Below are 15,410 nucleotides of genomic sequence, written 5' to 3' on the forward strand. Positions count from 1 at the left end.
CTCCGTGTTGTCTTTCTGTTGTTTTCCTCTGGGGTTTTTGTTTTCATTTTTTTCACGCATTCGCGGAGGTTTCATTTGGCTGTTTTTTGCCGTTTGTTTTATCGGGTCGCGTTTGAGTCCTCACTATGTTTAAACCAACGCGTCACCGCCGAGATCGGCGGCGAGGCGTAACACCCTGGGGGTGGTGCTGCCACTGCTGGGGGGTTGGTCTGTCATGTGTCGTTTGTCTGTGTGTATATGTCTTGTCTTTGTACCAGTTGACTGCTGGTTATTGTATTCTTAATTTAAATTAGTTCACAGGTTTTGCATTGTGCACTTTATACATGAAATCCCCCCTTTTCCCTGAGACTGGCGTGATCGCTTCCTCTTTATTTTTGCTCTCCTTGCCTGTCACACAAGTGACATAGTTGGAATCTCCCTGTGGGTGGGTCTGACCAAACAAGACTCCAGGCTGATTGACATTGGTTCAAAGCTCTAAGAAAATATTGGTTGTGCACAATTCTAATAAGTAGAATAGTGATGGAGCTGGAAAATGTCAAAACTTTATGGACCAAAAAAAGACATTTAGGGTATATTCTTTGATGTTCTCAAACTCAAAACATGTTTTTGACCTGAAGGCAACAGGAATATGGAATATCTAGTAAGTAAAATATCTGGCTTGTGGTAATAAAGTGCTTACAGTGTAAACATGATAAAGAATTCAGTTCAATTAAATGGATGTTTGATGGTAAGATAACCAGTGCAAAATGGAAAAGAGCCACTTAGGCTCCATGTGGATTAAAACTGTTCCAGAATTCAGAAAGTGACAAGTGCTCAATTACGTCTTGTCTGATTAATTGCTAATAGTCTGAGGATACGAATGCTTAGGAGTCTGGTAATTACCTTGAGAGTAAAACTTGTACCACTCCTTGAACTTGCCAGGGCAGCAGCTGTGTTACAGCCTCGTAGGGCATTACTAATAGAGTTGATGAAGCTGGACTTCCCTGCTCCAACTGGGCCATGGAGCAGAATCCTCAACTGAGTAACGTTGGCAGTTCTGAGCTGGAATTTCTTCAGTTTATCCAACATCTGGTCTTTGTTCCTTTCATAGAAAGTACACCCAGACATTATTTATATTTTCTTTGTATGAATTATTATTATTTTTTTAAATTTTGTATTCACTACTACCAAGTCACTGGCCTCCATGGTTCATCAAATTCTGTAAACATGGCAAGAAAAGCATGAAAATCAAACTTCGTTGAATGAAAGATGAAACTCAACTCAGAATATACTTTTGTGCTGCTTAGAATTTCTAAAGGTATGACAAAAAGGCTGCCTAAAATTACCTTTATTTTTGTTTATGTAAATGTTTTGTTTACTTAATTAAATAGTTATAGAGCTTGTATGTTCACATTATTTAATTCATTTCAAAGTTTTACCTGGTTATATCTATGCTTCAGGTACAATCTCATATAAGTGCATTATGTACAGCCTCAGGTACACTCAAAAGTATATCTTCTAGGTGCAGTTTATAAGTGGACCACATTTCTTAGAATTCAAATGTCAGATTTATTGAGAAACTGACCTAGAGGTGGAGGAGATGGTGTGTTGAGTTTAAACAATTTCCTGATATCCATTACCTGCAGTAAAAGGTGCAGTTCAAATGATTAACATGATAAGAAACAGTTAAATACTCACACTTAAATGAAAAAAACACCTTTAGCTGTTCATCTCATATGTCACGTCTTTATCACCATATTTATATTCTGTGATCTATATTGTTTTTATTGTGCAACAATATATAATAAATCAAAATATCAATATATAATATACTGTCTGTCACGGTGGAGAGGCCGGGCCACCACCAGAGGGCGCGTGCACCTACACACACACACACACACACACACACACACACACAGCACACGCCCCCGAGCACCAAACCATTCCCCAGGTCCCAATCACCTCACTTAAGCTCACAAGTCATGCAGTCCAGTGCTGCACATTCCTTCATGAGGACCTGTGTCCTTGTTCCTTGTCTGTTGCTAGTTTGTCTCAGTGGAGTGAATTTCATCTTTGTGTTTTTTAACTGTCATGCTATATAATAATAAATATTGTAGATTATGTTGCTGTTGTCTTGGTTTCCTACATCACCCTCACAATCATCACATATACATTAAGTTAGTGCTTTATTGCAAGTGCATTGCAAGACATAAGTTTGTGATTTCATCATATACTTGATGTTTTATTACAGCTGTTTTGACCACATTCTGTTACTCAAAATGTAAACCTTATTTGTCTTTTAAATTATTTAGCAACTGTTCAGCAATCCAAAATAATCCGATCATGAGAAATTTTAATTTAATAATTGTAGACCATACATTTAAACCCCTAAAGAATACATGTGTTCATATTGATTCATATTTTCTTCATGTGTTTGATTGTGTTTGTGTGTCATCTGTAGGTGCTCATTTGCCCCCTCTGGTGGATGTCATACATTTGCCTTGGGGAGGAGCTAAAGACTGTGAACAGTCAGCCAGTCTGAAACCTTTAACATGTGAAGTCTGTCTCCCTAGTATATTTTGTAACAATGACATTTGGCTGAAAGCTTCAACTTGGAGGATTATTTCCTTAAGTGTTTTAATAAGGCATTTAAGTGTAATCTGTTGTTATATTAGCACACAAAGTTAGTGTGAGAAATATTTTTAGATATCCTTTTACCACTCACCTCACTGTATTTAGTATGTTTAATGTTCTCTTTGTGACTAGCACATGCTGCTACATTGCAACTACAACTTTTGGATTGTGTTAATGAGATATTACACAACGTCTTTTACCATTTCTATGAGATAGCTGTCAAAAGGTAAAAGAGGTGGCACACTTTTAATTTTAAATTTACATCAGTAGAAACAAAGGCAGAAAACCATCCTTCCACCTCAAGTAAAACAGGATGCTATAGTTACTTTCAGTTTCTCAGACTTAAGAATACACAAGTGTTCAAGTATTATTTTTTTTGGATAAATAGTTGATGTAATATTATATAGATTATATCATATTAATATAATTTCAAATGCATTAAGTCCTTAATTTCCATAATTTAACTCTGTTAGCACAGACCATACTGCTGAGCTCAGATAATACTGCTACTATGCCCATTCACACTGATATTGAACAAGGTGAAAGGTAATATATCTTTCAATACCAATATGTCTCAATTAGAGCCACATCCAATAATCCAATTATTTATTATAAAGATAATGGTATTATATGCATTTTAAACAATTATAACATAACTGATGCATTCATGATACTCTGAATAATTTTGAATTTGATAAATATTTTGAGACCTTTTTTTCCACTTACCCTGTAGTTTGGTGACAAACCTGCGTAGCTTCTTGTTACTGTAATCAAACTGTTGTCACTGTTGCAACTGTAAATTTTGCTCCAGCTCTGTGTATGTGACACAGGAAACACTGGTAACAAGCAGTTTTACTTTCACTTATCACATCCTGACTGCACTAGTAAAAACTTACCTGTAATTTCCCAAGTAGGTTGTGACTTTTCCTACTGAACTAAGGTACCGGTATGACTATCAGAATTAGATGTTCAAAAATATGTTCAGCCACAGAATGAATGAATGAATGAATGAATGTTCACTTTATATACAGAACTGATCCTTACCGGCTTTATTTTATGGTATACAATACAATCGAATTTGCAAAGAATTTGAATTATTTCACATGTAAAAGATTTTTTTAAAAGGAATGTGATTAAATGAAAAATAACAAAATAGAATAGGCAAATCACAGCACTAATAACAAAATAATAACACAGACTAGTCTATTCAGCAGTGGCGGCTGGTGCTAAAACTTTTGAGGGGGGCGCAAACAAACTGAAAAATCAAAAGACATACAAAGGTACAAAAAAGGTACCATACACATCCCAGCCATAGATCCCAGTGAGACTGTACCGTGTTTGGTAATAGTGGAAGAAGTGATTTACATAAGCTTGTTAGTATTAAAATATATATACTTAAAATATATGCTAGTTTGGTTAGGATTTACTACGGTAGATAGCTTAGATACCAAGCTAGCTTATATTTTATTTAATAGAGTTTATTTTGTAGCATGTAATGTAGAACACATATGAGACTCACAAAGTATGTTTAATGTTCCCTTTGTGATTAGCACATGCTGCTACATTGCAACTGTGATGCTGGCATGTGGGAGGAAGGAGGAGACACAACGAGCGTCTTGCGGTGAAACACAGAACGTTTATTACAAAAACACGCAAAGCCCAGCACAGACAATGTAAGCCCGCAAATGCGGAGGCTTACACAGGCATGAACTTTAGACAAAGACGAGCACAAGACACTATGCGAACGCACATTAAATAGGTGATTAACACAGACCCTCGTGATCTCGAGACAAGGCACAGGTGAGACTACGAACACGCTCACAGACAACCCACACCCACGGAACTACTAATATGGACATAACAGCACGCAGACAACATAACGGCACGCCCACAGGGAAGGGTCCGGAGCTGTGACCGTGACAGCAACTACAACTTTTGGATTGTGTTAATGAGATATTACACAACGTCTTACCATTTCTATGAGAGAGCTGTCAAAAGGGTTATATGAAATTATGAGATTATTGAGATTATTACGAGATTATTTTCTTGACAATCTTGTACATTTTGTGAAATAATTGTTTCTGACACACCAAGTTATTGGCAGACTTCATCACAACAAATTGATAAAAGAGGTTGCACACTGTTAATTTTAAATTTACATCAGTAGAAATAAATGCAGAAAGCCATCTTTCTACCACAAGCAAAACAGGATGGTATGGTTACTTTCAGTTTCCTCTCAGACTTAATAATAATAATAATAATATAATAATAATCTTTATTTGTATAGCACCTTTCATACATACATGTAACTCAAAGTGCTTTACAGTATAAATAAAAGAAACATTAAAAGGAGATAAGACAAAGACAAAAAGACAAAAAGAAAATGTTAAAAGAAATTAAAGATAAAAATATTAAGATAACATAAAAAGTAAAAAGTGAAGTAAGATAATAAAAAGTAAAGTAAATAAGATAAAACTATTAAGACAGAGTTTCTTAACTAAAAGCGGATCTAAACAGGAATGTTTTGAGACTGCTCTTAAAACTATGCAAGGATGAAATGCCTCTGAGCTCTTCAGGAAGAGAATTCCAGAGCTTTGGGCCATAGTGGCTAAAAGCACCCTCGCCAATCTTTAATCGGCTTTTAGGAATCACCAGTAGATTACTGTTTGAAGACCTGAGAGACCTGACTGGAACATATCTAACCATCATTTCACTTAGGTAAAGAGGGGCAAGACCATGAAGACATTTAAAAACCATGACTAGAACCTTAAAATCTATTCTAAAGCTGACAGGTAACCAGTGCAGTGAGTGGAGTGCAGGTGTAATATGATCTCTCTTTCTCCTGCGGGTCAGAACCCTTGCAGCCGCGTTCTGAACTCGCTGTAGGTGCGAAATAGAGCTCTTTGGAAGAGCAGATAGAACAGCGTTACAATAATCTAGCCTTGATGTGATAAATGCATGGACAAGTTTTTCACTGTCAGCAGGAGAGAGCATATCTCGGACCTTAGCGATGTTTCGAAGATGAAAGTAAGCTGTCTTGCATGTAGTCATGATGTGTGATTTGAAGCTGAGCTCATTATCAAAGGTGACGCCCAGGTTCTTAACACATTGTCTGGCTTTCAGATTCATTTGATTTAAATAAGTCTGGACATCATTCCTTTGTGAATCACTGCCAAGAACAAGAACCTCTGTCTTCTGTTTATTTAACTGCAGAAAATTGTCAGACATCCATGTCTGTATATCATCTATGCAGTCAAACAGTGAGCAAATTGATTTTAGGGCTTTAGGTTCTAGCGAAATATAAAGTTGAGTGTCATCTGCATATTGATGATAACTAATACCATGTTTATTAATGATGTGTGGTAACGGAAGCATATATAGGTTGAATAGTAACGGCCCAAGAATTGATCCTTGGGGGACGCCACAAGTTATTTTTTGACGTCTGGAGGAAGAGGTACCTAATGCTACATAGTAATCACGCCCAGTTAGGTACGATCTAAACCAGTCTAAGACTAAGCCACTAAGGCCTACCCAGCTCTGTAGTCGATCAAGAAGTATTTCATGATCAACGGTGTCAAAAGCGGCGCTTAAATCTAGCAGAAAAAGGACTGAGAGTTTGCCTGCATCCTTATTCAATCTCAAGTCATTTACTACCTTAACTAGGGCTGTTTCAGTGCTGTGGAGAGCTCTGAAACCAGATTGAAAAGTGTCATTTATTTGATTTACTTTGACATAGTCATTCAACTGAATTGACACTACTTTTTCAATGATTTTGCTAAGAAAGGAAAGGTTAGATATAGGTCGATAATTATTAAGAATTGTGGGATCAAGATTTCTGTTCTTTAATAGTGGTTTAACCATTGCAGTTTTAAAAATTTTAGGGAATTCACCCAATTGCAGAGACTGATTAACAATCGTTAGAACTTCATTTGCTAATGAGCTCAGAACCTGCTTGAAAAAGCTTGTTGGTAAAGGGTCCAGTTCACAAGTAGAGGATTTTAGTGATGAAATCACATCAAGTAGTGTTACCATGTCAACTTCTTGGAAATAAGACATATTAAAGTTAGGCTGAGTAACTGATATAAGGGTTGATGGTCTATTAGTGCTTGTTGCTATGTTCTGCCTTATACTAGTAATCTTGTCCCTAAAAAATATAGCAAACTCCTCACATTTTTCAACTGAAACAGTCTCAGGGAAGCCACAGGAGGTGGGGTTTACTAGCTGATCTATGCTTCTGAACAAGACAGCTGAGTTATTATTGGATGAATTGATTAAGGTAGAGAAATAGTTTTTCCTTGCTGATTTCACTTCACTGTTGTAATTCTGCAATGTTGTTTTATAAATATCAAAATGTACTTGCAATTTTGACTTTCGCCAACGTCTCTCAGCCTGCCTACAATCTTGCCTAAATTTTACAATAGATGGAGTGTTTCTCCAGGGCATCTTAATTTTACCAGAGATTATTTTAGTTACCTTTGGTGCCACAGCATCAATACAGTTCCTAACTCTGTGTGTGAATGTTTCAACTAGCTCATACCCATTTTCTGAGAGGGGAGGGAGGGACTGTATCATGTCTGTGAAGGCCACGGCACTGCCAGCACTGAGATAACGCTTGGTTATTGTGCGCTTTTCACTGAGTGTTCTAGTAGATAATGACATGTTGAAAAATACACCAAAATGGTCAGAGATTGCAACATCAGTAATTTCAGTATTATTAACCTCTATACGTTTAGAAATGACCAAATCTAAAATGTGGCCATGCTTATGAGTTGGGCCTGATACATGCTGTATGAGATCAAAAGAGTTAAGCATCCTCATGAATTCTGAAGTGATTGGATTTGTGGATATATCCATGTGAATATTAAAATCCCCAGCAATTAAAACATAATCAAAATCAATTAAAATCCTTGAAAGCATTTCTTCAAAATCTTCAAGAAAATCTGCATGTAGTCTGGGAGGATGATAGATAACAATAAAAAGAACTGAATAAGTACTGTTGAGTTGCACTGCCAGATATTCAAATGTAGGATGTTCCCCTAATGAGATCTGCTTACATCGGAATGCTTTATGGTAAAAACATGCAACACCACCACCTCTCTTATTTACTCTAAAGACATTAAAATAGTTAAAGTCGGGAGGTGAAGCTTCATTTAGCACTATTGCTCCATTGCTATCAAGCCAAGTCTCTGTTAGAAAAAGAAAGTCCAGACAGTAATCTTCAATTAATTTAGCTATTATAAAAGACTTGTTTGTGAGTGAGCGGACGTTTAGTAAGGAGACTTTGAAGACTTGATGTGTTTGATCAGCATCGCTTACATCACTTGTGCATTTCACTGGGATCAAATTTTGTTTGTTACAATGTTTTGTACCCTTATGTTTTCTTTTGATTACATTTTTATTTCGATTCTGAGAGCCATGCCACCGGCTATTTAAAATAACTGGAATGTAGCACTGACTAGGAGCATGGGTTCCAGCGTGTCAGACCTGAGAATTCACTGAGTGTGCAGGAGAAGTGGGTGAGTTCCTGCAAGACAGCAGACTGTAGTGTTGCAGAACCTCTTCAATCTCCTGGAGTTTACCTCTGAGACTGTGGACAGATTCTCTGACAGGAGATGGTGGGCTCCTTTGACTGACATTACTGACGTTACTGCTTGCGGTTTGGTGCAGATTCCGCATGTGAGTGATTCCATACATTAGATTATCCACAAGCATTTGAGTCCCAGCCCTGTTAGGGTGAAGCTGATCAGGTTTAAAAAGCTCAGGACGCCTCCAAAAAATGTTGAAATTGTCAATGAAGTTTACCTTCCGATGTGCACAGGCTGTAGTGAGCCAGCTGTTTAGAGCCAGCAGTCTGGTAAAGTGACCACTGCCTCGACGTGCAGTTGGTATCGGTCCAGAAATGAACACTTCACACTGGGAAAACTCCAGAATGTCGAACAGATGGTTAAAATCCTGTTTCAGTATCTCAGACTGTTGTTTGTAAACATCGCTAGAGCCGACATGTACAATCAGTCTTTCCGTAGCTGGATGGTCATGCAATATGTGTGGAATCATGGGTATCACTTCACAGACAGTAACACGAGGAAAGCAAAAGACCTTAATACTGTTACTCCATACATCTCTGATGACTGAGTCCCCAATTAGCAGCGTTTTGGGCTGTGGCGGTGTTCCTCGTCTTCTTTCACCATTAATGCCTCGGCGGCTAACATGGTTAGCATCCCGATGGCCAACATGGTTACCACCCCGATGGCCAACATGGTTACCACCCCGATGGTCAGCATGGTTACCACCCCGATGGCCAACATGGTTACCACCCCGATGGCCAACATGGTTACCACCCCGATGGCCAACATGGTTACCACCCCGATGGCCAACATGGTTAGCATCCCGATGGCTAACCCTCTTAGCATGCTTGTTAGCATGCTGCTGGCTAACACAGTTGGCAGCCTGGTGGTTGGTCCGCGAATGGCCAGAGTTATTTGCAAGCTTAGCAGCCAGACTGGAGTCGGATCTCTGATGCTGATTGGGGTGCGTTTGATGTCCTTGATGTCCTGGAGAGGGAGGCAGTATGTTGTGATGAGACTGCTCAGTTTCTGCTACTTCAGTTGAGGCAAGAGCTTCATATCTGTTATCGAGAAGAATGTTCTGTTCTGAAGATTGCTGCTTGCCGCCGCTGCTGTACTGGTTTCTGCTACGTTCCTTCCCCCGAACAAGAGTCCAGCCCTTATCATTGTTGTTGTTAACAGGATTAGGAGTTGAGGCCAAGATGAGCTTAGGCTTTGCCCCCAGTACATCCCAGCGACAATGGAGAGAAACGTCTCTTTCTTTGCCAGTCACAGGGACGGTTTTGTCAGCGGTTTGTGTGGCAAGAATCGAGTCCAGATATTCTTCCTCCTCCCTTATAGAATGTAAGGTATGGATTCTTTCCTGAAGTTCTGCAACCCTCTGAGACAGTTTGATACACTCAGAGCAAATAGATGATGTGGAAGCATGAGCCATAATCGCAAAAGCACCGGGCACAAGGCTCAAATATCAAAGTTAAAAATCCAAAGTGCAAAAATAACACCCAATAAGTTCTGGCAGGTATTTCACAGCTGAAAACAATATCAGCTGCTGATAAAACAGTGCACAAAAACCACTCACAAGGATGAGGCGCAAAAAACAGTTCACTCGCAGTGTCGGACTGTCGAATGTAAAAATGCTAAATAATCCTTTATAGATGAATGTAAAAAAGCTTACCAAGTGAAGTAACGAGTAATGGATCCTTTTAACTTGTAAAAATAACTTGAACTTGTAGATATAACTCAAATAAATGAAAGGACAGGCAGAGCTGACAGAAAAGCGTCTGTACAGGAGGAAAGCAGGAAGTGATTACACAAGTGTTGTTCAAGTATTTACATTAAACAATGGCACAGTCACAAACATGCACACAGGGACACTGAACACAAAGGACACAAACGGGAACAGTGGATTAGGGAGAAACACTGGGACTGACAAAAACACAGGTACACAGACATTCATCAGCGGAGCCAGGCCTCCCGCCTTAGGCAAAGCCTGTATCGGCGAGAAAGCTCCGGAGGCTGGAGACGCGGCAGAAGGCGGTTCTCCTCCCGCCTGTTCCGCCTGCTCACCGCTAGGTGCCGCACAAGGTGCAGCGCGACTTGTAGCCCGCTTGGAGGTAGCGCGACCGGCGGGTCTCACGGCAACCTTCCTCCCCGGTTCGTAGCTCCCTCTTCCGGGAGTGCCGTAGGGGCTTGCCGCACTGTACGCCTGCCGACGCTCTACAACTTTTGGATTGTGTTAATGAGATATTACACAATGTCTTACCATTTCTATGAGAGAGCTGTCAAAAGGGTTATATGAAATTATGAGATTATTGAGATTATTATGAGATTATTTTCTTGACAATCTTGTACATTTTGTGAAATTATTGTTTCTGACACACCAAGTTATTGGCAGACTTCATCACAACAAATTGATAAAAGAGGTTGCACACTGTTAATTTTAAATTTACATCAGTAGAAATAAATGCAGAAAGCCATCTTTCTACCACAAGCAAAACAGGATGGTATGGTTACTTTCAGTTTCCTCTCAGACTTAAAAACACAAGTGTTGTTCAAGTATTTATTTTTTGTATAAATAGTTGATGTAATATTATATAGATTATTTCAAATGCAGTAAGTCCTTAATTTCCATAATTAAAGTCCATTAGCACAGACCATACTGAGCTCAGATAATACTGCTACTATGCCTATAATATTTTTAAATACCAATATGTCTCAATTGGAGCCACATCCAATAATTTAATATAAAGATAATGGTATTATATGCATTTTAAACAATTATAACATAACTGATGCACTCATGATACTTTTTTTCACTTACCCTGTAGTTTGGTGAGAAACCTGCGTAGCTTCTTGTTACTGTAATCAAACTGTAGTCACTGTTGCAACTGTAAATTTTGCTCCAGCTCTGTGTATGTGACACAGGAAACACTGGTAACAAGCAGTTTTACTTTCACTTATCATGTCCTGACTGCACTAGTAAAAACTAAAAAAAAATTATAAATTATGGGTTCCTTACCTGTACTTGCCCAAGAAGGTTGTAACTTTTCCTAGTCAGTTCAGCAATGCTGAACCAAGGTACCGGTATGACTATCATAATTAGATCAAAAATATGTTCAGCCACAGAACTGATCCTTACCGGCTTTATGTTATGGTATACAATACAATCGAATTTACAAAGAATTTGAATTATTTCACATAAAAAAATATTTTTAAAGGAATATGATTAAATGAAAAATAACAAAATAGAAAAGAAGCAAATTAATCACTGCACTAATAACAAAATAATAAAACAGACTAGTCTATTCAACAGTGACAGCTGGTGCTAAAAGTTTTGAGGGGGGCGCAAACAAACTGAAAAATCAAAAGACATACAAAGGTACAAAAAAGGTACTACACACATCCCAGCCATGTATCCCAGTGAGACTGTACCGTGTGTGAAGGGCTAACTGTCTTAGAGAGAGTGTCCGTGCCTCTCCAGTGTAGTGTAGATAATAATGATTTTGAACATAGCTTCCTAATCTCTGCTATGTGCCCAGCTAATTTATTGTTTTGAGATTTGATGTGCAAATTGCAATGCAGTCCAAAGTGGCCTGAATGGGCAATTTTTGTTTTGGGGAGAGCCCCAACTGATTCATTTGGCATCAGGACAACCAGGTTATGCCTATAAATGACAGTACAGTGGCACCGAAGGGGGAATCAGAAAGCATTTCATGGCAGAGGTGACTTATGTGTTACCAGCAGATTTTTTACATTAAACCAAGTGACACATTTCATTGCACATACATATCTGATGGACCAGATACAGAGTATGAGACCAGGTTCTATGCAGAGCTGCATGACTTAATGACCATGACTGACTTGATCTGGAACGACACATGGGCAGCAGGCCTAGTGAGATTGAGTGAAGGACAAATGAATCTCTATTGTGTTCCATGGGCCACGCCCCACATATCACTACCTAACACACTGGAATTATTTGACCAAAATGATCATTTCTTGGCATGTGCTCATATTGTCGCACCTTTATTCTCTCCTACACAGAGAGCCAGGGGCCCCTCAGATAACTGATTCCCACCAAAGGATCCAGCACTTCAACGTCTGAGTTGACTCCCGAGGGGGAGGCAGCTATTCAGCTCAGGCAGCTGAGCTAGTAGCCCTCACCAAGGTCAAATTGGCCAAAGGGAAAACAGTGAATATCTGGACAGACTCCAGATATGCTTGGGGAGTAGTGCATGATTTTGGTGCCATATGGAAACACAGAGATTTCCTAACTAGCTCTGGCAGCAAAATTTAAGTACCACAAACTAGTAAGAAATTACTGGTTAAAGACATTGGATTTAATCTTAGCATTATTATATCACAATCACTTTTATGATTTTATGGAAATCATCTCAATATATATTTTCTGAATTTCTCTGATTTAACAGCTCAATTCTAATTCTTCAGGTTAAAGGGGCTCCCTCCTGTCACGTTGAGGACCCCGGCCCCTCCCTTTTGGGCGTGTGTCAACGTTGTCTACGTGCTTTGTCTGCGTCAGTGGATATTCGTGGTTCGGGTTATGTCGTGTGATTAATAAGTCTCACCTGTGAATCGTCTCATGATCACGTGGGGCTAATGTGGTTTGTCTATTTAATGTGCGCTCGCGCAGTGTCCTGTGCTCGTCGTTGTCTAAGTCTGCACGTATCTGTGTTTATTAAATGTTGCACGTGCGCTAGAAGCGCGATCTACGTCTTTAAATTAAAGTGACGTCTGCTGCAAAGAGGATTCTGTGTCCCATCCTTACCGCCGCACCCATCGTCACAGAACGACAAGCTGTGAGAGACACAAATGCCAGACCACAAGGGGAAGTCGAAGAAGGGCAAGAAGCCCATTAAGCGGCATCACCGCGCTTCCTCTTCTCCTCCACGCCGTGAGGTTTCGCCCACTCGGGCGCAGCTCGAGGAGGACCCGGTGTGTGCTCACCAGCTGGCCATCGCCCGAGGGCTGGAGCACAGTGACCCCGAGGTGGCAGAGATCTTCCGGCAGGGCGCAGGGAGGATCTGGAGGGAGAGACACGCTCCTCCAGCCCGCGCTCTCTCGCCTCTGAGGGTGGGCTCGTTCGTCATGGGTGCTACCGAGTCCACCCCAGAGAGCAAGTTCGGGTCAGAGGACTCGGAGGAGGAGGTAGAGGACTACCCCCCCTCTATATGCGACGCCCCCACCGTCGACTATGGCGGGGAGGAGGAGCCAGATGACGTGGTGGAAGGCTACCCTCCGTCATTATGCGACGCCTCCACCGTGGACTACGGTGGAGAAGAGGAGGAAGACTACCCTCCGTCTGTGGGTGACTCCTCCACTGTGGACTACGGGGGAGGAGAGGAGGAGGAAGACTACCCTCCGTCTGTGGGTGAAGCCTCCACCTTGGACTACGGTGGGGAGGAGTCGGAGTCGGAGGAGGATGACTACCTCCCTCCACCCGTAGGCTCCTCTCGCACCGCAGAGGAGGGAGAGGAGGAGTACCCTTCGTCAGAGGGCTCCTACTCCGCGGAGGAGGAGGAGAGCCCTCCCCCCTCTGAGAGGTCTGCGGAGACCGTGAGAGGGAAGCGGACGCCCTCTTCAGCACCCGCAGCTCCGGACCTCTCCCCCCTGCTCGCTCTCCTCCTGGAGCGAAGCCTGGCGCCTGTTATGTGTTTGTCTGTGCCAGTGTTCGTCAGTCTTCCCGTGTGTGTGCCTAACCCGTTTTTCCCTCTTGTGCCACTATGTGTAAGCGTGCCTGTGTGTGTGTTTGTGAATGTTCCGTTTGGTGTGTCTAACGCAGAGCCGGAGTGGCTAATCGGGAGATTCAGGAGGATTCCCGATGGGCCGGCTCATGTCAGTCTCTAGTTTGGGCCGATTGGGAGGGGAAAATTATTTTGGGCCGGATTTGGGCATGAAACTCCCGGGCTGAAAAAGTGTCCCACTCCGGCCCTGGTCTAACGTCTTTCCCCCCATCTTCCCAGGGAGAGTGTGCTAGGCGATTCGTAGCGGACGCTTCGCCAAGGGCAGTCACCTCCCAGACGCAGGACTGAGCGCGTCGGATCCGCCCATCGTCGTGGGTTCGGGGCACTCGGTCCTGTTGGCACCCCGGGACGGGTAGTGCCCTTGGAGGGGGCGTCTGTCACGTTGAGGACCCCGGCCCCTCCCTTTTGGGCGTGTGTCAACGTTGTCTACGTGCTTTGTCTGTGTCAGTGGATATTCGTGGTTCAGGTTATGTCGTGTGATTAATAAGTCTCACCTGTGAATCGTCTCGTGATCACGTGGGGCTAATGTGGTTTGTCTATTTAATGTGCGCTCGTGCAGTGTCCTGTGCTCGTCGTTGTCTAAGTCTGCCCGTATCTGTGTTTATTAAATGTTGCACGTGCGCTAGAAGCGCGATCTACGTCTTTAAATTAAAGTGACATCTGCTGCAAAGAGGATTCTGTGTCCCATCCTTACCGCCGCACCCATCGCACCCACCCATTGATTTAAATACTGATGTGATGAAAACATGCCACAATGAAAAGTTAAAGCTCCAGTGTGTGTGGACTTGTATTTAAAGAAACTCTGAATTCGTGCCAGAAGCCACCTTGAAATGCAATCGACTGAACGTCATTGTATTCCACTGTGTGTCTCTGCAAAGCTGTGCCAGAATAAAATCTAATCACTGTCCAATAGGAACGCTCGCCTAAATTTGGGGTGGGGTTTAGACTCCAGTCAGAAGCAATCGCTCGTAGTTGGACTTGAAAGCAGCAGAAATGTCTTTTCACGACAGAATAAAAGAGGAAATAAACAGTCTAATTGGACAAATTGAGGCTGGTGCAGTTACAGACGACTACGTGCTTAACTTAATTAGGCTGAAGGTGCTGGACAATATTGAAAACAGACCTTGAAAGTGTCGTACATGTGCTTGAATTCCACCTTGTAAAGGTGGATGAACCCTGCAAACAGCGCTGAAGAGCGGAATGCGACCTCGACACGCCACCGCGATTGCTACCCGTATTTTCCAGATTATAAACCGCTACTTATTCCCTCACCCTTTGAACCATGCGACTTATAATGAGGTGTGGCTTTTCTGTAGATGTTTCTTCACCCGTCAGGGGTATAACAGAAAGTTAATCAGGTGGTAGGACAAAGTTGTAAATCAAAGAAGAAAGTGCTCATTTTCATTTAAATACTTGTCTATCACAGGCTAGGATGAAGCATTACACCTCAGTTAAACCCCCATTTACATTT

The 15,410-nt window shown here is 41.4% G+C and overlaps 1 protein-coding gene across 1 annotated transcript in view; it reads right to left on the minus strand.

The window, feature by feature from the left end:
• LOC143484040 (interferon-induced protein 44-like) overlaps positions 1–11,088 on the minus strand; it is a 25,704-nt gene extending 14,616 nt beyond the window's left edge. Inside the window, exons 1-5 of the mRNA XM_076982479.1 lie at positions 10,999–11,088; positions 3,340–3,426; positions 1,565–1,619; positions 1,168–1,198; positions 883–1,081 (exon numbers count right to left, since the gene is read on the minus strand). Coding sequence (XP_076838594.1) covers positions 883–1,081; positions 1,168–1,198; positions 1,565–1,616 — 282 coding nt within the window. The 5' untranslated portion in view covers positions 1,617–1,619; positions 3,340–3,426; positions 10,999–11,088. The remainder of the gene's footprint in view (positions 1–882; positions 1,082–1,167; positions 1,199–1,564; positions 1,620–3,339; positions 3,427–10,998) is intronic.
• Between the last annotated feature and the right edge of the window lie 4,322 nt (positions 11,089–15,410).

The sequence above is a fragment of the Brachyhypopomus gauderio genome, chromosome 20 (genome assembly GCF_052324685.1).
Source record: "Brachyhypopomus gauderio isolate BG-103 chromosome 20, BGAUD_0.2, whole genome shotgun sequence".
In the NCBI taxonomy this organism is placed as follows: domain Eukaryota; kingdom Metazoa; phylum Chordata; class Actinopteri; order Gymnotiformes; family Hypopomidae; genus Brachyhypopomus; species Brachyhypopomus gauderio.